At 41.5% G+C, this 27,839-nt stretch overlaps 1 protein-coding gene across 5 annotated transcripts in view; it reads right to left on the bottom strand.

Annotated features, from left to right (window-relative positions):
• eps8l2 (EPS8 like 2) overlaps positions 1-27,839 on the bottom strand; it is a 199,907-nt gene that overhangs the window by 74,179 nt on the left and 97,889 nt on the right. For all 5 annotated transcript variants that reach the window (XM_059975679.1, XM_059975683.1, XM_059975681.1 and 2 more), the window contains 6 exons: positions 7,265-7,329; positions 6,865-7,026; positions 5,438-5,587; positions 4,197-4,276; positions 3,073-3,203; positions 2,756-2,838 (listed from right to left, as the gene is read on the bottom strand). In XM_059975679.1, coding sequence (XP_059831662.1) covers positions 2,756-2,838; positions 3,073-3,203; positions 4,197-4,276; positions 5,438-5,587; positions 6,865-7,026; positions 7,265-7,329 — 671 coding nt within the window. The remainder of the gene's footprint in view (positions 1-2,755; positions 2,839-3,072; positions 3,204-4,196; positions 4,277-5,437; positions 5,588-6,864; positions 7,027-7,264; positions 7,330-27,839) is intronic.

The following is a 27,839-nucleotide window of genomic DNA, read 5'->3' as shown; positions in this document are numbered from 1 at the left end:
AGAAGTGAAAACTTTCCTGGGCAGCAAAAGGCTCACCTTTCCTGAGATGGAACAGCCAGAGTGGCTGGAAAAGCTACACTTCATGGTAGACATGACAATGCACCTGAACACGGTGAACACAGCTCTTCAGGGGAAAGGACACACAGCCCTGCACATGTTGGAGGATGTTTTGGCATTCGAGCACAAGTTGACAGTGCTTGCCAGAGATTTACAGAAAGGCACATTGTCTCACTTCCCCAACTTGAGAGAGTTCAAACAAGCTCATGACATGATAAATTCGGAGTATTTACATTCTGCAATCATCGCAATGCAAACATCATTTGGGAAACGCTTCTGTGAGTTCAGAGAGGAAAAAAACACATTATCCTTCCCGGTCACTCCCCTAAGCATCGATCCATTCCTACTGAATATGACTTCATTGGCAGGTGTGAGTCAACCTGATCTTGAGATGGAACTGGCCGACATAGCCGACAAAGACATATGGGTGTCCAAGTTTAGACGCTTGACAGCAGACCTTGAAGATGTTGTCCGTCAGAAGGCTGTTCTTGCTCAGCATCACAAATGGAGTGATATTGAAAACCCCCTCCAACCAGACAAACTTGTGTTCGAAACATGGAATGCTATCCCCGACATTTATGTAAACATTAAAAAGTATGCGCTTGGAGTCCTGTCGATCTTTGGATCCACAAATGTATGTGAGCAGGTGTCTCCAACATGAACTTTATTAAAAACAAACATCGCGCACGCCTCATAGATGACAGCTTGCGATCCTGTGTAAAGATGAAGGTGACGTCATACAGCCCTGATGTGCAGACACTGTGCGCTGAGGTCCAGGAGCAGAAATCCCATTAACCAAGTATGATAAATATTTTAATTGCCTATTATTTTACATATATTCATATTTTTTCATTGTTCAGTGAAATAGTTCTTTTATTTTTCAGGTTGACAGCTGACTGACGTTATTTTTGGTTTGCTGCTGGCGGACAATTTAAGTTCGGCGTTTTTCATAAATACAAGAAGGACTCAAATAGACATTGAGTATTTTACTTAAAAGTAACCTTCAACCCAACGTCTTTTTTTCGGAGCTCAAAATGTCTTTGTTGCATGCAGAAATGTAATTTCGTTTTCTCTGCAGGAGTTCATCGATTTCATAAATGCAACACATTATAGTTTGTTCATACATAGCATAAAGGCAAAAAAAAACGTATTCAGTGTTATTTCATTTTAAATGTCAAACGGGTTTTGTGGCTCCCAGTGTTTTCTTTTCTGTGGGAAACGGGTCGAAATGGCTCTTTCAGTGGTAAAGGTTGCCGACCCCTGGTCTATACAATACTTCCCCTTCTATGTTGCATCCTCTGTTTTTTTGAAAATAGACATAAATTTTTCAGTCAGTACATCATCATTGACATCTCTCTATATAGCTGTTTCCCCCTTTTGACCTCCCTTTTAATATTTTTGCGCTTATTTAAAAAAAACTATTGGGTTCCATTCTATGTTATCAGCTAATTTATGCTGTTTTGTTTTATTGTGTTTCTTAAAGGTATTTTCTGTACTTCACGTACTGGTTTGACATTTTCTTTTATATATTACATTTTTCTTTGTCAAAGGCCCATTGTGCAGTTAATTTTAATTAAGCACCTGCTGAGCACTAACTTGATTCCCTTTCTTGCCACTATGGGATGCGTCTTCACTGTATGTGAACCATCTCCATCCTTAAGGGTTCCTGTTGATCATTTACTGTTTTGTTGACTAATATTCGATTCTGGCACAAGTTCAAGTGCAAGTTTATTGTCATCTGACTGTACCTATATACAACCAAATGTAACAACTTGCCTCTGGACCACAAAACATACATCGCACACAGCACCGAAATATTACCAGAAGTAAGTTAATAAAATATAAATTAAAGAGCGCAGCATGGGTAAACAGTAAACAGCTCGGTGGTGGCAGGGTATTCATTAGTCACACAGTCTGAGGGAAAACAACTTCTGGTAAGATGTCGATGCGTGTGAATGCAATGACCTCTTGGGGCCAACCATAGGTGTTTTTTTATTTGCAAAATATGTTTTTTTATGGATTAAAGACAAATCTACTCGAAGAGCATCAGGTACTGCAGGGCTACTCCATCAGTGAGCTGGTCATTGATTGGAGTAGCTGGACAGGTGTCAGTGGCGGAGCTGGCCAAGATATCGAATGTATTAGCTGAGGTGCCGAAGTTGCTGGTGGGTATATCGGAGGTGCCAGTCAGGATATCGAAGGAGCTGGTTGGGATATCAGAGGAGCCTGTTGGCATGTCGTAGGAGCTGGTTTGGGTTCGGAGGAACTGACCTGGCTGCAGACTGCTACTCGGAAGCATCGGAGTTGGTGCAGTATAACTGTGGGAGATCATCTTGGACATTTCACTTGCAATTGCAAGACTCCATTGGACAGTGATAATGTAACTCGATGGTGTTCCAGGAGAAAATTGTGAGAATGGGGGCAGGCAACCTTGTCTACCTCAATCTCCTCAGAAAGTGCAGACATGATGGATACATTTTCCTGTGATTTGCGTGCAAATTCAATTTTCTATCCTCTTTCCACTATTTAGTGCGGAATGATTTTTCTAACATCATCACTGTCAATAACTTCCAAAACCTTCGCAATCAGATAAATAAATTCAACCTCATTGTCAGAAATCTACAACGACTAGCACTATTAATATCCGGTATGCTCAACTGAGGGTAAGTATTTTGAGAAAGAATTCCAAGCCACTTACCACATCTTTCTCAATCCTGTGAACAGCGGCTTCATGTGATTCCTCATGTTCTGACTGACTGAGTTTTCTCTTGTTGTGTTCCACTGTTGGAAAACAATCAAGAGTTAGTCACCACACACAGACAGAATTTTCTTCACCAAAAGAAAGGAATTGACTTACTTACTTCTACTTCTAAACTGTACAATGGAACAAAATTATAAAGAACAATGGTGAATACAGGGATCAGCATTCTTATCAGGAGCTCTCTCCTAATATCTTTTGCAGAAACATTTCAGACTACATTTGGTAACACCAGCTGATTTCTTGGGTTGTTTTACCTTGGTCATTTTGTGTTGTCAGGGCAGCAGCACGACTTTTGTTCATACCAGGGGGATAGGCAGGTGGAGCAGTATTGGGGGGCAAGGGGATTATTGTCTCCCGCTGTTTCTTCATTTTCTCTTGGTTCACCCTGGTGAGAAAGACATGGTTATGGAGGACTAGTTGGAACGTGATGTACTGAAAGGAAAACCCACTTAACATCACAATTCTTTGACTTTAGCAAGAAAAAAGATAGCTTTACTTGGGTTGGATTCATTATAAGAAGGAGTAGCAGAAACAGATTTAACCAAATTGAATGCGAATAGAACACAAAGAAACAGCTTTGAAAAAAAGAGAAAGCTTTTGTATGGTGTCGTACTTGTGGATTGTGTCAGGGATATCAGTTCATATGCTGGTCACTGGCTGCCAAATCCCTAATTCTGTTTCATGTGGTCAGGTACAGAGAAAAGAGCTGCCACTGCCCCACAGGGAGGGGAGGGCAATTGACAAACAAGCCACTGTTTACTATCCCTCTGCTATATTTGCTCACAGTAGGAAAGTAGAAGGCAGTTATGGCCATAATGGATATGTTCCTAGAGAGTCCATTGATATATTAGCTTTGTGAAACTGTATTTATTTAACCCATATAAAATGTATTCTGTCAATATTTTATGACAGAAACAGTGGTTGTCAAGAGTCCTAATTCTGTTCATGAAAAATCCTGATAAGACCACGTTTACAATAATCAAATTTTCCATGTTTCAGTTGTTATATAAGATTACCAGGTATAAATCAGCTTTTGTGAATAATATGGTAGTCTTGGCAACATTAATTATTTGTGAACACGCTGATTCTCAGTATGTCAGTTCTAATTATAGTTTGAGTGAGTCTATATCTTGCACAAACTTCTTTTTGATGGATTATGTTAAAACGGTTAAATGGCTTTAAGGAAGAAATTTATTGAGATAATAGATTGTGGTGTATGGTAAAAATGATTCTTATAAAGATTGCAATGATGGAATCTCAAGGCAGACCTGAATCAAGATTTCAAAACAACAAGGGATTAACAAAGCATTAGCTATGGCCAACATTATGTTCACTCTGTGATTACACATGGCGAAGTGGAAACTAATGTTGTATTTACTTCAGGGTCTGTGGTCGGATTTTCTGTCCACCTTTGCGATCAGAGATTGCACTCTCTATATCGGCGTGAACCATCTCAGCCTGCAACAGGAAAAGGGTAAGATTGTCACAATGCAGTTCAGTATGCAGTAAATACACCCAAGCACATTCCTAAGAAAGAAGCCTGATGGTGTACTTTGCCATAATACACCTGCACTAATTCTGAGATTACTGATCTCAATGCAGGTCTGCAAGGAGCTGCTAAACGGAGGAGGCTGAATTTTAGCCACAGGCGATGTGTAAATTGGACAGGAAACCAGCAAGCAGTTTTCCTGTAATTACAGACAGCCAGTTGTCTGCAGATGTGTCAGGGCTCTCAGAGAGATGCCTTTCAATCCTGTTCCTTTGGTTCTCCCAATTGGGAATAGCATCGGTGCTCCGCAGACAGAACTGGGCACTGGAGAAAAATAACTTTGCAAGTAAAGCCTTTTACACAAATATTGCTATCTAGATAAGATTAAAATGTCTACAATAGATCATACATGCTTAACAATGTTTGGCTTTTATGGTGGAACAGAGGTACCTTCAGAATATTAACATGTCCTGGCATACATGCATCATGTTTACATTAATATTTGTCAATTTGTACAAAATAAAATATGAGCCAAGAAATATTGGCACTGCAGAGCAGTAGAGACTTCCATCTGCCACCCTGATAGAATACTGAACTACCTGAAAACAGTGGGCTCCACTAATTAGGATTATTCATTGCTATGTTGGCTGCCAATTAAACTTTCAACTTGCTAATGCCTTGACCAGGACTCTGAGCTTACTGCAAAGGAATGAAATAAATGTTGATTTTGTTGTTTGGGAGTTTTGCATTTTTATTCACATCTTGGGAATGGGATTCGATAATTATACATGAATAATTATGGAAATTGGTGACTGAATAATTAAGCTTAAGTTTTTACCTCTCTGAATACCCAAATGCATTTCTCTGTAGCAAATTTTTAACAATTATGGTTATTACCATCACACAGTCATTCTTACAATCAACTTATTTTGCATCAAAATATATTGAAATAACACTATTAGAAAATATTTACACCAGAAGCAATTTTCATTAATGACATGAATAAAATCTTTGTATAAACAAAATGAAGTTGTAATTTACATATCCAGACACTCCCTCAATCATCAATGAAATCCTATAACCACAGTCTTCAGGACCATATTTTGACAATTTTCCATACAATTACTCACCCCAACCTCATCACAGTTGAAGAAATGAATGTCAGGTTTGTGCTGATCTGAGTCTTGACAAATTAACAGTAAAACTGATTGGTACTTGGACTGGTTGTGCACATTTTGGCAGTGATGCACGATGTTTAGTGGAAAGTTCTCCAATTCATCCTATTGACATCAAAATGAAAATTTAGTCAAGTAGGAACAAAACACTACACTATATCTTAACAAAAACAGCCATAACTAAAACCTGAGTGGAAAGATGACAAGAAGATAAAACTGAGCAGCAGATGGGACAGATTGGATACCAAGGCTAACACGACTTGCTTAAAGACGTTCTTACTAACATTGGTGTAGTTACCTAGTAAAGCGTTGGAAAATGCACACCAAGTTATGTGCTACATGGTGTGTGAGTTCATGCTTGTTGTTATTAGTCAAGACATTGAGTTCAAAAGTCAAGAGGTTATGTTGCAACTTTATAAAACTCTGATTAGGCCACAGTTCAGGTCGCCCCATTTTAGAAAGGATGTTGAAGCTTTGGAGAGGGTGCCAAAGAGATTCACCAGGATGCTGCCTGCTTTATAGGGCCTGTACTGTCACAAGAGGCTGGGATACTTGAGTTGCTTTCTCTGGAGCTTTGAAGGTTAACGGGAGATCGGATGGAGGTTTATAAGGTTATGAGCGGCGTAGATAGAGTGGACAGAGTGTATCTGTTTTCCAAAGTTGAAATGTCTAATACCAGAGGTCATGCATTGAAGGGGAGTGAATTAAATTCAAGGGGTATGTGAGAGTAAAGTTTTTTACCCAGAGAGCTTGGAATGCGCTGTCTGGTATTGTGGTAGAGGCAAATACATCAGAGGCTTTTAAGAGATGTTTGGATAGGCACATGGATATAAGGAAGATGGAGGGATATGGGCATGGTGTAGGTAGGAGGGATTAGCGTTTGGGTGTTTTTGATTTGCTTTTTAGCTGGTTCAGTACAACATTGTGGGCCGAAGGGTATGTTCCTCGGCTGTACTCTTTTTTGTTCTATGTTCCATAACTGACGTGAATATGATATACTTAGAAAAAAAATCAGCAATAGCTAAAAGCTAAACTAACCCATGTAGGAGCCAAAACACATCACCTTCTCCTCTTCTGACTTTGAGTAGGCTATGGTTGTATTGACAAGATAGCTTTCCACCAATCAACTTATTGAACTATTTTTCATATGTGGTTCTTAAAGAGGAGCATCAGATGGCACTACAGCAAAGGGAAACATCAGAAATAACCAACCAGCCTCTAATTAGGAGGGAACTTAGTGAGTGTGGAGAGAAGATCTGAAGAGATGGACCTGCATTTATTACCGATTCACACTGAACATGGTTGTCCCGGTATTCTATATGAAATAAAGAAAGAGAGATGTTCTTTGTAACAGTGAACAGCCAGGTCCCAGATAGCCTTACCTGACTGTCACAATCCAGCAATCGAATGGAATTGTTATTCACTTGTAGCAGCATCTCCTGAGTCCACACCTTTCCCTTTATGTCCAGCTGCACAAGTTTCTTGATGGCATCTTCTATTGTCACAATGGACTCACTCTTGTCCATGGCAAATGTGGCAAGATGCTGTCAGCAGCAACAAACAAGAGAAGTAAAGAGATTTATCTTCACCACCACTCCTGACAAGAGTGCAATGACTTCTTTTATTCAATATTTAAGTATGTAAATTAGGAATACATGCCATAAATAGTGCATTCACTGAAAAAGTAGGGACTTATTTGATGAACTAGAAGCCTCATTAACCAAACCAAACACAGCCCAGTTCAAACTTCTAACTATGTGTAACTGTTCTTAAAAACATTACCTCCACATGGTATTGTGAAGTTTCCTGCATGATGACATTGGAATTGGAATATTTCTTTCTTTGCTCTGTAACAGATAAAAAGAACTAATCAAATTACTGGACCTGCATTAATGACACTTAGAAAACTGCTTTTTTTGAGGGAACATTTGAAACTTTGTTTTATCAAAGGAAAGCAATTAACAGCATGAGAACTGAACAAGTTTTTATGTTAGACTACGAGAAGGAGTACTTCTCTCAATCTATATACAATGTCTACTTTTTTAATTTGTGAAAAAACTCTCAACCGCATTGTTATAAAAGTTTGGCTCACAGAAAATATCTCTGTGACACACATATCATGGGCACCACAGTGAGAAATTCTTGCTGCTCAAGCTAGAAATAGACATCCCAGTTCAACAGTCCTGTTTTCTGTAGCTTAGAGATGATGTAGATTTTACTTCTAATAGTACAGAAGGAGGCCATTCAGCATATTGAGTTACTGCTGGCTCCAAATGGAACAATCCCATCAGTCATATTCCTCCCTTCTTTATTTCCTTCAAGATCTGTGCCTTATGTTCTCTTCTGTGCCCATTACCTCCCCTTTGATAATTTTTTTGCCAGCTCTTCCGCTAATGGGTAACTTACAGCAGCTTCTGAACCTAGCAGCATTTCTTTGGGAAGAGGCACCTCCACTAGGTTGTCCATCAGAATCCCAGCATAATCGAAGATCCACTTTTGGTGATGAGAATAAGAAAGATGTTTTCTTAAAAGTTGGGTTAAAATGGAGAAGGAAGTCAACACATAACTTCCTGGATCTTGCAAAAAGAAAAAAAAATGGCAGGATAAAGGCTGAAACCAAAAGGAATTGTACGTTCTCAGCATCAGGTCTGTAAATGCAAATTCCATCTAGAGGAGAAGGGAATCCAGTCAATGTGCTTCTAAACTTGAAGTTTGCAGGTACTAGAAATACAAAGCACCACACACAAAAATTTGGAGGAACTCAGCAGGTCAGGCAGAATCTAAGGAAATGAATAAACAGTCGATGTTTCAGGCCAAGACCTTTCTTCAGATGTGTTTCTAGCTGTGTTGCAGCATTCATTCCCAAAGCTACACCAGTGGATCACACTGGACAACAAAGATTTTGCTTCCTGAATACTCTTGAATGTAGCTTATGGATTTCAGGCTGCTGATCATGAAAATCATAGTGAAATTTCCCTAACTTTCACTATTGTTTTTGAAATTGTCTATATTTATTAATTCAGTTCATAATTCAAGTCAATTAAACTGTTGCCTACAATGTAAGCTGAAAAGTTTTCTGCATTGTCCAGGCATGCCTGGATATGTTTAGGCAGGATGGATGGTGCATGACTGGACAGGCTTTAGAAAAGGCTATAAAAGTGTCACATACACACATCTGAGTGCAATGGTATTCCTGAGTCTATTGCTGGTTTTGCATGACTGATATAAGTGAAAACCGAGCTACTGACCAATGAAGGATGCCTGATCACTACCAGAGAAGGAGAACCTACATTGCTGTCCTAAACACCAGCAGTGTAATGGAACTCTTGATGTGTTTGACTTTTCCAATGCCATCCTTGAACAATGCTGTGACATCATCCAGCACCTTTCTTAATTTGCTTGCTGTTGACTTGATGGCAAGGGAAGTGGCATACAAATAGTGGCTGTGTCTCTAATCAAATTGTTATTGTCTCAGCCAATCACAGCTGCATAATGCTAGCCTTCCTGTTTTTATCCATATATGCCCGATGCGGCTGGTTGGCTGTTGTACTTCACTGTTATGAATATCGTTCTCCAGGTGTTATCTTTTCTCTAGTATAAGTTCTTAGGTGGATAGCTTCAGGCTTCCATTTAATATCTTTAAAATGCCTCTCAAATGCATTTTGTGGAATGACTGAAATAACCGAGCCAGTGTCCAATTTCATTTTAATTAATTTGTCATCCATTTCTGATATAAGCCATATTGTTTTTCTCTTATTATTTTTCACACTGTAAATCGCAATGTTACCCAATCATCTCATTCTCATCATTATCAGATGTTTCATCAACAGTATGAAGTTTAGTGCTCTTTTTGAAACCGCAACTTGACTTTTTATCTTCTTTCTCTGCCCTATGTGGTCCATTTATTTTTCTCAGCCCAACATGCTCTTTATATGTGTCCTACTTTGTTGCATTTTCTGCAGTTTTCTCCTTTAAACTTGCACTGGTCTGGTGTATGTGAGCTTCTGCCACAATGCTAACACACTTTGTTTGGCCAGGCAGGTTTCTGTTTAGAAGTTACAATTTTGTTTGAGATCACTTTCATTCCTGATTGCAACTCATCTGCATCTCTGTCTGCTGTTGCCATTAATACAGCAAGCTCAACTGCTCTTTTAAATCTGAGTTGTGCTTCAGATAAGATCCATATTGAATGCTTTCTTGTAAGATTCCCCAAACTAAACAATCTCTCAGTGTATCATTAAGCCCATTTACCTAACTGAGAATGCTCTGACAAATTCTCAATTCAGCCATTAATGTTGAAATGGTCTTCCTTTCCTTTTTTTCTGCTACTGCTTAAAAACATCCTGCAATCAACAATGTTTTCTGCTCTAAATGTTCCTGCATCACGTTCATGATATCAGCAAAGCTCGTTTCGTCTGGTTTGGTTGGAGCCTGGAATTGTGACATTGTAACCATTAGTGAGACTAGGCTTCAGGAGGGGTAGGACTGGCAGCTCAATATTCCGGGGTTCCAGTGCTTTAGGTGTGATAGAGTGGGTGGGATTAAGGGAGTAGGGGTGGCATTACTACTCAGGGAAAATGTAATGGGAATGTTTTGTCAGGAAAGATTGGAGAACTCATCTTCTGAGATGTTATGGGTGAAACTGAGAAATAAGAAAGGTATGATCACGTTATTGGGGCTATATCAAAGATAACCTAACATTCCTAGGGATTTAGAGGAACAAATTGGTGGAGAGATTGCAGACTGTTGCAAGCAACATAAGGTTATTATAGTAGGTGATTTTAACTTTCCACATATTGACTGTGAATCCCATATTGTAAAAGGACTAGATGGGACAGAGTTTGTCAAATGTGTTCAGGCAAGTTTCCTTCATCAGCACGTAGAAGTTCCACTGAGAAAGCGTGCAATACTGTATCTGCTATTAGGGAAACAAGACAGAGCAGGAGACAGAAGTTTGTGTAGGGGAACACTTTCCATCTTGTGACTAAATTTGCCACTAGTTTCAAAGTAAGTCTGCAAAAGGATAGGTCTGGTTCATGGAATGAGGTTCTAAATTGGAGAAAGGCCAATTATCAGTAATGATCTAACAAGTGTGGATTGTTCCAGGCAGTTTTCTGGCAAAGGTGTACTTTGTAAGTGGGAGGCCTTCACAAACAAAATTTGGGAGTATAAAACTTGTATGTGCCTGTTAAAATAAGAGGTAAAGATAACAAGTATGGTGAACTCTGGTTTTCAAGAGATATTGAGGTTCTGGTTAAGAGAAGAAAGGAAATGCATAGCAGGTATAGACAGGTAGGAACAAGTGAGGTGCTATGGAGTACAAGAAATGCAAGAGAACACTTAAGAAAGAAATCAGGAGGGTGAAAAGAAGGCATAAAGTTGCTCTGACAAATAAAGTGAAGGAGAATCAAGGCATTCTACAGATAGGTTGAGAGCAAAAGGATTTCAAGTGACAAAACTAGTCCTCTGGAATAGCACAATGGTAACCCATGTGTGGAGCCAAAACAGATGGGGGAGATCTTAAATATTTTCTTTTCATTTGTATTTAATCAGAGACAGACACAGAGTCTATCGAAGTGAGGCAAAGAGACATGAACTTCATGGACACTGTACAGATTACAGAGGAGGAGGTGTTTGCTATCCTGAGGGAAATTAGGGTGGATAAATCCCCAGGTCGTGAAAAGGTGTTCCCTCAGATCCTATGGAAGGCAGGTGCAGAAATTGCCAGGACCCTAGCACAGATATTTAAATCAGCCTTAGCAACTGGAGAGGTACCAAAAGACTGGAGAATAGCCAATATTGTTCTGCTGTTTATAAAAGGCTCTAAACATAAACTAGCAAATTATAGGCCAGTGAGTCTGACATCAGTTGTGGGAAAGTTATCGGAAGGTATTCTAAGGGACCAGATATACAAGTATTTGGATAGACATGGACTGATTAAGGATAGCCAGCATGGCTTTGTGCATGGTAGGTCATGTCTAAACAATCTCGTAGAGTTTGAGGAAGTTACCAGGAAATAATGAAGGCAATGTAGTGGGTGTTGTCTATGTGGACTTTAGCAAGGCACTTGACAAGGTCCCACATGGGAGGCTTGTCAAGAAGGCTCTGTCGCTCGGTATTCAAGATAAGGTAGTAAACTGGATTAGATATTGGCTTTATAAGAGAAGCCAGCGAGTGGTGGTAGGTGGTTGCCTTTCTGACTGGATGGCTGTGACTCTCGGTGTGCGTCAGAGATGATTGCCTGGTTCGTTGTTGTTCGTCATCTATATCAATGATCTGGATGATAATGTGGTTAACTGGATCTGCAAATTTGTGGATAGCACTAAGACTGGGGGTGTAGTGGACAGAAGGAACGCCAGCATGGCTTGTTTGCAAAGGATCTGCATCAGCTGGAAAAATGGGCTGAAAAATGGAAGATGGAATTTAATGCAGACAAATGCGAAGTTTTGCACATTGCTTGGACCAGGGTAGGCCTTACACAATGAATGGTAGGGCACTGAGGAGCGTGATAGTGTAAAGGGATCTGGGAATACAGGTCCATAATTATTTTAAAGTGCTGTCACAGGTAGGTAGGGTCATAAAGAAATCTTTTGGCACATTGGCCTTCATAAATCAATGTATTGAGTACAGAAGAAGGGATGTTATTTTGAAGTTGCATTAGATGTTGGCGAGGCCTAATTTGGAGCACTGTGTGAAGCTTTGGTCACCTACCTACAGGAATGATGTAAAACAAGATTGAAAGAGTACAGAGAAAATTTAAAAGGAGGTTTCCAGGTCTGAAGGACCTGAGTTATAAGGAAAGATTGAATACGTTAGGACTGTATTCCTTAGAACATAGAAGATTGAGAGGAGATTTGATGAAGGTATACAAAATATTGAGGTGAGAAGATAGTGCAAGTGCCAGCAGGTTTTCCCCACTGAGGTTGGTTGGGACTACAACCAGATGTCATGGGCTAAGGGCCCATGTTTAGGAGCGGGCAGCGTCAGTGCAGGCAGCGGAGTGCGCGGGAGCAGAGTGCTGGGCTTTGGCTCAGCGGGCTTCGGCACAAGGGGACTTTGGAGAGAGGAAATCAGTGAGCCTGAGTACGTGCTTGCTGAGGTAAAAAAGGTAAGGTCGGTAGGTATTTTTCTCATTTATTCTGACTAATCTAGGATCAGGTAATGGGGAGACAGTTAGAGCAATGGTGTGTTCCATACGCAGTATGTGGGAGGTCAGGGTCAACACAGTTGTCCCTGATGACCACACCTACAAAAGGTGCATCCAGCTGCAGCTCCCATCAGACCCAGTTAGGGAATTGGAGCAGGAGCTGGATGAACTACGGATCAGTCGGGAGGCAGAGGCAGAGATAGATAAGAGTTATCGGGAGGTAGTCACACCAAAAAGACAGGAGGTAGGCAAATGGGTGACAGTCAAGAGAGGCAGGGGGAGCAGACAGAGAGAGCAGAGCACCCCTGTGGCCATTCCCATCAACAATAAGTATACCGTTTTGGATACTGTTGGTGGGGATGACCTACTGGGAACAAGCTGCAGTGGTCCTGTCTCTGGCACTGAGGTTGGACCCTCGACTAGGAAGGGGAGGAGGGAAGAGAAGAGAGCGATAGTTTTAGGGGATTCTATAGTCGGGGGGCAGATAGGAGATTTTGTGGGGAAGATCGGGAGTCTCGGATGGTATGTTGCCTCCCTGGTGTCGGGGTCCGGGACATCTCAGATCGGGTGCAGGTTATTCTCGAGAGGGAGGGCAAGAACCCAGATGTTGTGGTCCATGTAAGGACAAATGACGTGGGTAGCATGAGTGAGGGGGTCCTGCGTAGTGAGTTCAGGGAGTTAGGTGCGAAGCTGAAGGGCAGGACCTCCAGGGTAACAATCTCAGGATTGCTAACAGTGCCACATGCGATTGAGGCAAGGAACAGAAGGATTATACAGATTAATACGTGGCTGAGAGGATGGTGCAGGAGAGAGGGCTTCAGGTTTTTAGATAATTGGGCTTTGTTCCAGGGAAGGTGGGATCTGTTCCGACGGGACGTTTTACACCTGAACTGGAGCGGTACTAACATTCTTGCAGGGAAGTTCGCTAGTGCTTGTTGGTGGGGGGGGTTTAAACTAAATTTGCAGAGGGCGGGGATCCAGAATGCGAGAGAGGATAACGAGATAAAGAATAAAGGACAGGTGGGGACTACACGGTTCCGGAATATTAAGTGTGTAGTAGAGAAAGGTGAGGCGGAACAAGTGATAAGGAGGACACATGTACAGAGGGATGGTCTGACGGAACATGGAGTTAAATGTGCAGAAAGAATAAGTAAATTTAGGAAGGACAACAAAATTCAAGGGGCGTATAGCCCCATGGGAGTTTGGGGAGCTGGGTTAAGCACAGTAGGAAGCGATTTAAACAGAGAGAGGAGAAATGGGCTAAAAATTCTATATCTGAATGCATGAAATGTCAGAAATAAGGCGGATGACCTTGAAGCTCAGGTGAGAATGGGTAACTATGATGTTGTTGGGATAACGGAGACATGGCTGCAGGGAGATCAGACCTGGGAAATGAATGTACAAGGGTATACGTGCTATCGTAGGGACAGAAATGTGGGCGGGGGGGGGGCCCTGTGAATGAGGAATGAGATTCAGTCCTTTGCAAGGGGGGACATAGGATCAGGAGAAGTAGAATCTGTGTGGATAGAACTGAGGAACAGTAAGAGCAAAAAGACCCTAATGGATGTTGTCTACAGGCCACCAAACAGTAGCATGGATATTGGGTGCAAGTTGAATAGGGAGTTAACATTGGCATGTGGCAAAGGTAATGTCGCAGTAGTTATGGGGCATTTCAACATGCAAGTGAACTGGGAGAATCAGGTTGGTGCTGGACCCCAGGATAGGGAGTTTGTAGAGTGCCTACGGGATGCATTCTTGGAACAACTTATACGAGAGCCGACCAGGGACAAGGCTATTCTGGACTTAGTCTTATGTAATGAACAGGATTTGATAAACAATCTTGAAAAGCGCCATTAGGAGGTAGTGACCATAATATGATAAGTTTTTATCTGCAATTTGAGAAGGATGAGGGCAGATCGGAGGTGTCAGTGTTGCAGTTGAACAAAGGAGACTATGGAGCTATGAGGGAGGAGCTGGCCAAAGTTGACTGGACGGATATCCTACCAGAAAAGACAGTGGAACAGCAATGGCAGGTACTCTTGGGAATAATGCACAAGGTGCAAAATCAATTTATCCCCCGGAGAAGGAAGGATTCAAAGGGGGGAAAGGGGCCACAGTGGTTTTCAAAGGAAGTCAGAGATTGCATAGCATTAAAAAAAAAGGAAGTATGACAGAGTTAAGGTGAGTGGGAGGACAGATGATTGGGAAATTTTTAAGGAACAACAGAACTTAACTCAGAAGGCAATACGGGGAGAAAACATAAGGTACGAACGCAAGCTAGCCAGGAATATAAAGAAGGATAGCAAAAGCTTTTTTGGTATGTGAAGAGAAAGAAGATAGTTAAGAACAATGTTGGGTCCTTGAAGAATGAATTGGGTGAAATTGTTATGGGAAACAGAGAAATGGCAGAAGAATTTAATAAGTACTTTAGATCTGTCTTCACTAGGGAAGAGACAAGCAATCTCCCAGATGTATGGATGGGCCAAGGACATAGGGTAACAGAGGAAATGAAACAGATTGACATTAGGAAGGAAACGGTGATGAGAAGACTGATGGGACTGAAGGCTAACAAATCCCCAGGTCCAGATGGTCTGCATCCTAGAGTACTAAAGGAGGTGGCCCTGGAAATTGCGGATGCATTGGTAATCATTTTCCAGTGTTCCTTAGATTCAGGATCAGTTCCTGAGGATTGGAGAATGGCTAATGTTATCCCACTTTTTAAGAAAGGAAAGAGGGAGAAAACAGAGAACTATTGTCCTGTCAGCCTGACATCAGTAGTGGGCAACATGCTAGAGTCCATTATTAAAGATGAAATAGTGGCATATCTAGATAGCAGTGATAGGATTGGGCTGAGCCGGCATGGATTTACCAAGGGTAAATCATGCTTGACTATTCTATTGGTGTTTTTTGAGGATGTAACCAGGAAGTTAGACAAGGGAGATTCAGTGGATGTAGTGTACCTTGATTTGCAGAAGGCATTTGGTAAGGCCCCACATAGGAGATTGGTTGGTAAAATCAGAGCTCATGGCATTGGGGGGAAGATATTGACATGGATAGAAAACTGGTTGGCAGATAGAAAGCAAAGGGTAACGGTGAATGGGTGTTTCTCGGAATGGCAGGTGGTGACTAGCGGGGTGCCACAGGGCTCTGTATTGGGACCACAGCAGTTTACGATTTATATAAACAATTTGGATGAAGGCATTGAGAATAACATCAGCAAGTTTGCTGATGATACTTAGCTGGGTGGCAATGTGACATGTGATGAGGATGTTAGGAGAATTCAGGGTGACTTGGACAGGCTGGGTGAGTGGGCAGATACTTGGCAGATGACGTTTAATGTGAATAAGTGTGAGGTTATCCACTTTGGGAGTAAGAACAGGAAGGCAGATTATTATCTGAATGGAGTAGAGTTAGGTAAGGGAGAAATGCAAAGAGATCTAGGAGTACTTGTTCATCGGTCACTGAAGGTGAATAAGCAAGTGCAGCAGGCAGTGAAGAAGGCTAATGGAATGTTGGCCTTTATTACAAAGGGAATTGAGTACAAGAGAAAGGAAATTCTTTTGCATTTGTACAGGGCCCTGATGAGACCACACCTGGAGTATTGTGTACAGTTTTGGTCTCCAGGGTTAAGGAAGGTCATCCTGGCTATAGAGGAAGTGCAGCATAGATTCACGAGATTAATTCCTGGGATGTCCGGACTGTCTTACGCAGAGAGGTTAGAGAGACTGGGCTTGTACACGCTGGAATTAAGGAGATTGAGAGGGGATCTGATTGCAACATAAAAGATTATTAACAGATTGGACAAGATAGGGCAGGAAATATGTTCCAGATGCTGGGAGAGTCCAGTACCAGAGGGCATGGTTTGAGAATAAGGGGTAGGTCATTTAGGACAGAGTTAAGGAAAAACTTCTTCTCCCAGAGAGTTTTGGGGGTCTGGAATGCACTGCCTCAGAAGGCAGTGGAGGCCAATTCTCTGGATGCTTTCAAGAAGGAGCTAGATAGGTATCTTATGGATCGGGGAATCAAGGGATATGGGGACAAGGCAGGAACCAGGTATTGATAGTAGATGATCAGCCATGATCTCAGAATGGTGGTGCAGGCTTGAAGGGCTGAATGGTCTACTTCTGCACCTATTGTCTATTGTCTAAGGGCAAGAAGTGAAAAGTTTAAGGGGAACTTGAGAGAAAACCTCTTCACTCAGAGGGTTGTGGAAGTGTGGAATGACTTGCTAGCACGTGTGGTGCATGCAAGTTCAATTTCAATGTTTAAATGAAGTTTGGATAGGTACTGTACATGGATGGTTTGGGTATGGAGGGATATGGTCCTGGTGCAGGTCAATGGGAGTCGGCAGTTTAAATGGTTTTGGCATGGACTAGATGGACTGAAGGGCCTGTTTCTGTGCTGTACTTCTCTATGACTCTATGACAAGTATGCACTTTGATAATAAATTTACTTTGAACTTATGACTTTGAACTTTGTGTTGAAATCTTTATTGTTGTTGACTCATTGAACAGAATTCTAGTTTACCTTATAAGAATTTTGAACTTCTCTATCAGATCTCCTCGTTGCTAGGAGCATGAGCTGCTTTGCCTCTCCTTAGTGGCATTTTTTCTTACTACAAACTACATAAATAAATTCAGCAGCCATGGTATTTATACCTCTCCTATAGTAAGGCAATTAAAATGGAACATAAAATACTCTACTTACAGCCTAACCAGTTTTGTGTAAGATGATATTAATTATTAATATGGTTGCTACAGCCTATCAGAGCTTGAATGATCAGGAGTGCTTTAAGCAAGGATATTCTTGCCGGATTTTTTTCCTGTGTTGGATAATTTTCCCACCTCTTCTGGCCTTTCAGGTGATTATGTTAATTAAAGGATGAGGGAGGGCAGCGTCATGTTTAACAGTATACCACAAACATTTATTTAGCAGTCAGTGTATGCCAGACACAAATAAGCCGCACTTTTAGGCTTTGTGATTTATCAGCTTTAGCTCAGCCTTCATTATGCTCATGTTGCGCATACCGCAGCTGTATTTACCATATTCAATAGCACCTGAAACCTGACCCAAATATGCACACAGCGACATATCCAGTGGTTTACCAATGCAACATTAGAAAAGACCGAGCCTTAGAAATGTTGTTCATTTAGGAAGTTTAACAATGCAGGGGGTTTAAGTTCTACTAATGAGGGACTGACAGCAGCAAGGTTGGGAAGAATAGGTAATTAGTGTAAGATCAGTTGAAACATTGCAAATTTTAAATGGGAAACCATAGAACCATAGACAAAACACAGAAAGGCAGGCTTGCAGTTCAGTACACAAAATAATGAATGTTAATTAATAATGCACAGTCACCTTGAGGCCTACACGAGAAAGCAAAGCAGCATTATTGAAACCATACATTATACACACTGTTGATCTCACCATTATCACAAGAAACCTTTGTAACATTGATGAATATAAAACAAACAAAACTCTTCCAAGATATTAGATTCTTCCCTATTTCTGACGAGAACAGCAGATGGTGGGTGTGTGTGTGAGTGTGAGTGTGAGTGTGTGTGAGTGTGTGTGTGTGTGTGTGTGTGTGTCTGTGTGTCTGTGAGAGTGAGAGTGTGTGTGTGTGTGTGTGTGTGTATGTGAGTGTGTGTCTCTGTGTGTGTGTGTGTGTGTGTGTGTGTGTGTGTGTGTGTGTCTGTGTGTCTGTGAGAGTGAGAGTGTGTGTGTGTGTGTGTGTGTATGTGAGTGTGTGTCTGTGTGTGTGTGTGTGTGTCTGTGTGTGTGTGTGTGTGTGTGTGTGTGTGTGTGTGTGTGTGTGTGTGTGTATATCTTCCACCTTCTGAGAGCCAGCTTAAAGCATCCATACTCTCCTCTGGTTAATAAAGCACTGGACTGGAATTTATACTGCAAGAAATACAAGCAGCAAAATGGCACTTTATGCATGAACCCGGTTTTTCCAAGGGCCATTGAATCCTGGCTTGCTATCATGCACCTCCTGCCACTGAATGTACTCATTCTAAAGGCCAGGTTCAATGTTTTCCAGTGTGCTAGGCACTTGTTAGAAAATGAATGCTGCATGTCTATGCAACTGATACCTTACTATTCCATTTCAAAGGGCTGGCTTTTATGACATACACTATCTGATTCATGCTGGAAATGTTTGCAACTACAGAGCTGAAGTCTATCCTTTGTTGGGTGGGCATGGATCAATATCTAAGGTTCTTTTGCTTATCTTTCTTTGGGGTGGAGGGTGGCTAGGCACAGGCATCTATGACAACAATGTGCCACTCTGATGTCCCACTGGGGACATAATTCTGTTAAAGCCTGTCAAACTTTGTTACAGATAGTAAATGTTTTTGGACTTTAGAGAAAAATAAAAATAATTGAATTGATTTAAATGACTGAAAAATTAAATAATTTAATTATATTTAAAAAATGAAACTAATTACAACACAAAGTAATAACTAAAACTGAAAATAAAACAAAATGCAGGAAACTAATCAGTGTCTCTCATTTACCCCTTCCCATCTATTTCACAGCACTGGAGATTCCCATTCAACTGACTGAGGGCTCTGACCCTACATTGAGACTGGCTAGCTGTGCAGCACCAGGGAAGTAGGTAGTGCATAATGCTGAGGAATCCCAGCACTTCTACATCTCGACTTCAGTGACCGACAATTCCATGTCAACTTCAGTGACCGAACAGAATGAAGAATGCTTTTGTATGTGTCATCCAGATGGTGCAAGATTTATATCCTGCACAGGTGTGCTTTGTAAATATTGACCTGTGAGTAGTGAACATTGCTATTTCCCTAGTGATATGGCACATGGGATCACAGGTCAGATTTTAAAAGCCATTATATTATTGTGAAATCTCAATGGATTCTTCCTAAAAGCCATCTCTGCACATTATATGATGCTGGAGAAACTGCAGAAATATTGAACACTACTACTCCTAAAAGAAGGCTTGTGCTGCTTTCAATAAGAAACATACTGTCCACTTGTCTCAAGGTGAGCTAAATCCCAGAAGGTTCCTTTCCACGTCCAGAAGCATACAATGTCATGGTCCGATCTGAAGTCCGCATTCCAGTTCCGGACTCTGGGTCCTCCGGCAGTCCCTTGTTTCGATTGAACTTAATCATAAAGACCTGATGCTTATCTTGGGGCTGGGAATATAAGTGGCCCTGGGATTGAGTGTGGTTGTCGTCATTGTCTTGTCAAGATTCCCTGGGAGCAAACGACCGGTGGAAGGCTAGAACGGCCACTTGCCATCTTTAGGCCGCGTTAGGCCGTTGCTTCTTGGAGCCTTGCTGTCAGCTGTCGGGGCTGTCATTACAGTATGGATTCGGCCGTTTCCTGGGCCAGCTGGATGGCCGTCAGCCACTCTGAGCTAGGTAGGGATCCGGTTGTTTCTGTAGCCAGCCAAGGTTGCTGGCCATAACTGCGACTCGGAGCAACCCCAATGCAGAGATGGAACTGTCTGTCGTTCTTTGGTGTTTGTCTCTTCCTGTCCTTGCCCTGTGGGGTAAGTCAGGCTGTTCAGGCGTTGCCCTGTGGGGGGGGGGGGGATCTGTCTTGTCTTATCTTTGCCTCCGTCGGGTAAGTCAGGCCATTCTGCTGTTACCCAACGGATGGACTTGCCCCACCTTGGTGTGGAGTGCAAGTTGAGTCCCAGCTTGTCGAAGGAGAAGTCCTGGCACTATGTCTATGTTCTGTCCAGTCTCATGTTAGCATCTTGTTAAAGATGAGTCCCGGCTCTATGTTGATGTAAAGTTCCTAGTCTGCCTCCAAGCTCCAGCCTCCGAGTTATGCAAGCCTCAAGACCCCAGTCTCAAGCCTCAAGAACCCAGGCCTCGTCACGTCTTCGCCTGGTTTGGGGTCTGAGCCTGAGTCATGACCCAGGTTCTGTGCCCTTGTCCAGTCTCGGGCTCGGAGTCCACGCCCAGGCTCCTTGTTCCCAGTCCCTCGACCTGTCCCGTCCTTTAGTTTTGTCCTGTCCCGTTCCTAGTACTTCAGTGTCTGTATCCTGCATTTGGGTCCATTCCCAACGCCCCCGCCCCCATGACGTACAATGAATATTAATTGGCTGCAAAAGATCAGCAGAGACTGTGCCAAACATTTGGTTTGGAATTTGTCTGATTTCTGAACTTTTTGAGGCAGGGGTCAATTTACTTCTGTAATATTCTCATTGGTGTCCAGTGAGCAATAATAAACTGAACAAATGATTACACTGGCAGGCAGTGGGGTACCTCACTTTCTATTCAGTCATAATTACAATTTCCCTCCACGTGTCCTGCTGAAATTTGAGGTCACATAAAAGCTACAGCAGCACTGCTCACACCACGGACTCAATTCACCGACACAGACGGCGAAAAGATCTGAGAGCATACATTGAAATCTGAGCCTGGCACAGAAAGCAGCTATATCCAACCATCACTGGCTTTCTCCCAGACCTGCCTGCACGAGGTTGGGGCTCCAGTGAGAACTATTTCAAAAGGTACTAACTTGAGTGTGCGAAGTGGCGTCATGGGACTAATCCACAGAACAATTAAAACTTAATTTATACCAGGTTGCAGCTTTTTATAGCGTCTAGATAAAATGCAGAGTAAGTATTTTGCTGCCCTACACATTCTTCTCCTTTGACTTATCTAGTTTCCTAGTCTCCATTTAAATTAGAATACCTTTAGTTCACTGCCCCTATCTGGTTACCTTTCAAACATCCTAAACTTAGCCACAAGAATTGCTTTGATTAACAATGAAAAGTAACACAGGCAGCAACAACTTCCCCTGCGTTCAAGGTATTGAGTTGCTAAAACTGAATAAAACCGCCTCAAGCCTGTCAATTCTATAATAATGCTTACCTCCATGTATAATGTGGCGGAATGAATTGGCAGTCATTCCTGTTACTGAACTTGCCAAAATCTAAAGAGAGTGATCATTCTTCCAGCTATGTTAGCAATAATGCTGGTTCTTTCTGATGTCAGTACTGATGCTGGTGAAACAACTCTGGGTATTACAGTAGGAGTAGTTCTGAAAAACTGCTACCTAATACAGTTGTTCCCAATAACCGTGGACCGGTACCAGGCCGCAAACCATGTGCTACCGGGCTGCGAGGAAACGATATGATTTGTTGATATGAGTCAGCTGCACCTTTCCTCATTCCCTGTCATGCCCACTGTTGAACTTGAACGCACGTGAGGTCATCAGTCGCTTAAACGCAGTGATATTCTAGCACCAGGGATCACTGGTTGGCCTTGGGTAACCGGCCACCTCAAGTGGCCAGCGAGAAGTGCCGTTGCTACTGGCCTGGAGCGCGGACAGATGGGTGCCGCCTCTAAACCTGTTTAGCACACCAAATGTTTGTGCGGAATCCACTGCTAAAATATTTGCAGACGACCTAGCTCGGGCTCAGGATTTCGTAAGTTATAATTGACTTATCACTACATTCATGTGAGGAAAATATGCGCTGTGTGTTTAATATTAAATTAGTTAGATAAACCCTTTTAGAAACGAACTTGAGTGTATTAGCCATTTATAAATGACTTATAGTGGACTTATCACCTATATTCCGGTTGTGATTAACGCCCACACCCCCCTTTGGCTAGTCCACGAGAATATTGTCAATATTAAACTGGTCCGCAGTGCAAAAAAATGTTGGTGACCCTTGACTTAATACCTGAGCTACACACAGTTTACAGACTCAAGGTATAGATATTGCTGACATTGAGTCCATTCCACCAAATACAGATGTCTAATTAACTTGATGGCTTTATTGTGCAGCCACTAGACCAGCTGTTGTCCAGCTCTACATTGACACGGTGAGGGTGAAAATTCAGATAACTGTCACCGACAAAAACAACCATACTGGAGATCAAAACAGACAAATTTATAACTGAAATAACAGAGCCAAAACTGAAACCAAATTAACGTTCAGGGAGAATATCTAGACCAGTGTTTTCAACTTGGCTGTGACTGAGAAGCCAAAACGTGTGATTACCCCGATTGTTTTAGCACGGCTTTAATGATGGCCTGCAATCTGCTGACAATGATAAAGGATGCACGGCCCAGCTTATAAAGTATGGAGGAGCTCAGTGGGCCAGGTGGACAATCAATATTTCAGGTCAAGACCTTTCATATAATTCTGTTTCTCCAGCAGTTTGCTTTTTGTTAGCTCAAAATTCCAACATCAGCAGTCTCTTGTGGTGCCACCCTACACCGATGATTCTCTATGGTTCTGAGAAATTGCTGCATGGACAGAGGTGTCTGCCTTTAGGAATGAGCTATTAAACCAAAAATCAATCTACTTAATCGCTGGATATAAGAACCCTTGAGGAAGGGAAATAATTCTTCATGTGTTAGCTGTACCTGCTCTCTACCACCAGCATTCGTTTGAAGATCTTATTTATGAGAGCTTAGGCACTCAGCCCTGCCTGCTTGGAGTGTGGGCCCTTAAGAATATCTTTATCCTTTACATGGTGCACTTTGAACTTTATTGGCAATGAAATGTTTTGTATGTTGTGAAAGTGGCTACCTAAATGCATTTTTTTAATTATTCCGAAACCAGATACTCAAATAGCCGAATGACAAAGGAGGCTCATATTTAGTAGTATTGTCGGGTTTGAAAAAGGGATCTAGTTGCTTCATTACTTCATTGATATCTGAGCTGTTGGCTTTCTTTTGTCTGCATTCAATTTTCAATATTGGCAGCAAATGTGCCAACTGTCAAAGCATTAATTTCAAGCTTAGCAAAATAGATCTGTGTGACTTAAATGCTCAGATTAGGAGTAGATAGATGGTTAACACATCCAGCCAATGGCTAGTCATTTATATTAATGCATCTCAAATTTATTAGGAGAATAAACACTCTCTTTAATATTTTAAAGGAATTCCACATAACACTGTGCACAGAAGGGTAAGAGATCAGTGAAGAATAGTATGTAAATAGACTAATGGGTCATTTACTTAATTTACAAATGTAAAAAAATGAGTTCGGTCTGCATACGCTTGCATGATTGGTTTTAGATTTTTATTTAACTTGCCGCTGTATTGGAAGACATTTGAAAGAATAATGACTAGTTCTTTGTCATTGACCTCTCCACAGATGCACACTGACCTGCAGTGTATTCCTAACATTTTCTGTTTCTATTGAGGCCTGTTCTAGAAACCAGCCTCATATTATTAAAATGTAGGTCAGCGTACAAGAGACACACTTTAAATACATCTGTGTCTTTAAATCTCTGTTGAAGTTCAGGAATTTAACTTCTTCCACCTCCACCTTTCCCCAGTATCTCTGTGATACTGCATCACTAGCTTCTTACAAACTGCCAATCTTCATCAGCTGCAGAGGGATTCCTCCAGCTGGCCAAGCTTTTGATCACCTATCTAGATACCTCCATATGTGGTTGCCTGTCAAGCATAGATTCTTAATGCTCTCTGGAAATTTTACCATGTAAAAGATTCCACATAATCTTGAAATTATTAGTTTTGTATTATCATGCATTTATAACATTAATTATTGGATTCATTGAAGATATTAACATTGAAAGGAGAATTTTTAGTGCAGAGGCTGAGAGGCTGTGTAAAAGACTATGACAGTTTCAGTGTGGGCCCACTACTGCACACACTAAATCACCACTGCACATTATTCCCCTTCATAGACTGCAAAAGGGATGTATGAAAATTTTCTGTCTGGCATTTGCAGGGAGTAGAGAGAAGAACACCCGCCAGAAGCCCCATCAGGACCTTGTCTAGTGTGGTGAGTTTGGGTTGGGGAAGGGTGATTCCTTTATAAGTTCGGCAATCATGGGAAGAGAACTGTTGGTAAAGAGGCTCCTTCAAATTGTTGGAGTTAGTTTATTTCAGCACAGCAATGTGAAGGCACACTTGTTATCGGAAAGATCATTCATTGCAGAGAATATATGATTTAGCCTCCAATGTTTAAAGATCTTCACTTTTTCCAGGGTAATGTGAAATTCCCATTCATAATTTTAGAGCCCTCTTAATGGTATTGATTTAAACATTTTTGTGGAAACACTTTGGTTCTCTGACTCAGTAAAAATATTGAGAAAGGCTATTCTGCACATTGTATATCTTAATCCCCAATTCACCCAGTAAATTATATGTTATTATAGACAATCACATATCAATAACTTACTCAAGACGTACAAACAAGCTGGATGAACTCAGCAGGTCGGGCAGCATCTGTTGAAAGAAGCAGTCAACGTTTTGGGCCAAGACCTTTCTTTAGTCCTGACAAAGGGTCTCGACCCGAAACGTTGACTGCTTCTTTCAACAGATGCTGCCCGACCTGCTGGGTTCATCCAGCTTGTTTGTATGTCTTGATTTGACCACAGCATCTACAGTGTACTTTGTGTTCAATAGCTTACTTTTGCTCATTAAGCCATACATTCCTGTCATTATGTACAACCACATTTGAAATAGTACCAGTATTTTCACTTGCACTTTCCTGCTGAGTAACTGCTTTCTTTGTTCATTGTTTACTGCGTGAAGGAAGGTTTTCTGAAGACGTGAATGTGGGGAGAATGAAACATGGGGTTAATGAGAAAATGTGTAAATTGGTGGATGATGGTCAGAACAGACTCTGTGGGCTGAAAGACCTTTGCTGTATCTCTTTATAAGGTATCTCTTTATAAGGTTCTTAAATCTTCCTTTAATCATTTCAAACTTGTGGCCAACCTCTCTGAATTCCATGGCGCACACTGAAGGGATGGACATGTATATGAGTAAGCTCCTTGGCTGAAACAGCCTTCAATAGGTTCCTCTCAAGCTATGGGTAATTAAAAGGATGTGCAGTATTTAGTAACTTATATTCTGTTTTATTAGTAATTCATTTACCTCAGAAGAGACAGATGTTGATGAGCATGGTAGAGTATATGCTCTACTGAGACAAGTGTTTCATGTTTCGATGAATAAATGAATCATCATCTCTGAAATGCAACAACATTTATTCACAGGAAAGAGTTCAGAGGGAGTCCCACTGGAACACATTAAATTATCTTCCAGGAGAAGAGGAATTTCTAGTGGCAATTGAAATGTACCTGCTGTTCAATGCCACAGAAATCGCTGTAAAGCATAGCACAAAACAGCATGCGTAAGAAATAAAAAAATAAGCCCATGAAATTGTCTTGTTATTTATCCACAACACTGATGGGAACCTTCAGGTATTGGATTGCTTCAGCATCAAAATGAGGAGATAATTGGTTGGGCAAATTTCCCTGCTGTCTGCTAAAATAAAGGTAACTTTCCTTGTGGGTCCTCTGATAACTAGATACCACTTTCCAACATTTCCGCTATGAACTCCACTACCTTTCTACATTACAATCCATCGAAGGTCTTGATAATTTATTATTTGTTTCAACCCTCATTTAAATGCTTTGAAATCTATTTTCTTGGGATCCAAGAAAAATTACTTGTGATCCAGGTTCAATCATAATGGAATGCTGGATCAGGCTTGATGGGCTGAATGGCCTAATTCTGCTCCTATGTTTTATGGTCTTGTGGTCCTCTATAGCCCCTCAAGTGCATGCTGATCTTCAGCCACCCACATGCATACTGTAAATCTTACATTAATCTCAGTTTCTGTTCTTCCCACATTCCCATCAGATCTCCCCAGGTTCAATAACTTACCTACACTTAGGGACAATTTCCAGTAGCTAATTAACCTAGCAACTACCAGCAAAGACCACATTGGTCAAGATGCCACCTGTGTACAAAGCTTCTTCGGTCGACTTCTTCGGATAGATCATGAAACCATATATTTCACTTTTTTTTTAAAAAGTCTTTTACGTTTGGTTTTTGTCAAGAATGTGATTCTGGAATGTTGGAGCCTGTGATTTGCAGCTTGGAGATCGTTTGAGTGTTTCAGTGCTCTGCAATCACTGAGGGGATTCCAGGAAGCAATTGCAGCCTGGGGGATCCTCACAGTGAGAAGGCAGTGAGCTGATTAAAGCAACAAGTGAGATTGAAGTGCCTCCTGCTCGCCTTCTTATTGCTGGGGGATCACTTTGCTGCTGGAGAGGGGAGACTGCCTTTTTAATCACTCTGCTTTACTACAGAGAGGGAGAATGCTGCCCAAGTTTTCTGCATTTCAGATGTGGACTTCTTTTCAGTCTTATGGTTTTGTTGTATTCTGTGTCTTTCACCCAATTTTTCTTGACTTTTTTGTATGCGGGAAGGGGATTTGGGGGTCGATGACCCTGTTCCATTGCTGTTAATTTTTTTTGTGTGGGGAGGAGGAACCTGGGGATTGATGATCATGCTGCCGCTCTTTTCTTCTTTGGTTTCATGGCCATCTGGAGAAGAAGAATTTCTGAGTTGTATTCTTTGATAATAAATGAACCTTTGAACCTTGGAACTTACGTGGCTTCAGGATGATGGAAGGAAACCTGCACAGTCACAGGGAAACTGAAAATACTGTACAAGTTTGTGCCCAAGGCCAGATTTGAACCCAGATCAAGTAGCAGCTCTGTTGGTTGCACAAGCAGTCTTGAACTCCAGTTCAAGGGATATTGCTGAAGGAAGTGACAAGGAAAGAACAAGCATAGCTCAGGATAAAGTTATCCATTGTGCTAAGCTGATCACTTGCTTGTTAAGTATCAAATGCACCAGGTGACTGACTGAAGAGGGCAGTGTGCAGAGCTAACTGTCTCCAGTTGCTCATCCAGTAGGGTGTGGGGCGCATTTATATCCTAATAACCTACACCTGCAGCCAACTCTTGGATAACTGTGATTAGCATTCCCTTCCTGAGACCAAGGTCAATTCTTATGAAAGATACGAGAAGACATTCATTACCTAAAATAGCCGATTCTATGCGCCACTAGAGAAGGGCAAACTGACTGAACTTTGTTCTTTGAACTGTTAAGTTCCCCTGCTAATTGCTCACTGTGTACTTGAGGTTGTTGCTTTAATCGTGTGAATGTGACCCAGTCACAGAAATAACCCCATTCCCTAAAATAGACTGACATTAAAATTATGGAATTAAAGTTCCAGTAAGGTGAAATGCACCAATTCAAGAAAGGACTGGGAACATCAAAATATTGATTTAAATAGGCGCCTACCACACTAACACAAAAGGTCTAATATTATGGTTGCTGCTTGATGACTGAGAATATTGATGAACAAGTTCTGTTGGGAACATTTTGCCTCTTCATTCTCAAGTACCATTTATTTTTCCAGTGCTACATTTCAAC

The sequence above is a fragment of the Hypanus sabinus genome, chromosome 7 (assembly GCF_030144855.1).
Source record: "Hypanus sabinus isolate sHypSab1 chromosome 7, sHypSab1.hap1, whole genome shotgun sequence".
Taxonomy (NCBI): Eukaryota; Metazoa; Chordata; class Chondrichthyes; order Myliobatiformes; family Dasyatidae; genus Hypanus; species Hypanus sabinus.
The sequence above is the reverse complement of the archived record's forward strand: the minus strand, read 5'-3'. Positions and strand labels throughout refer to the sequence as shown.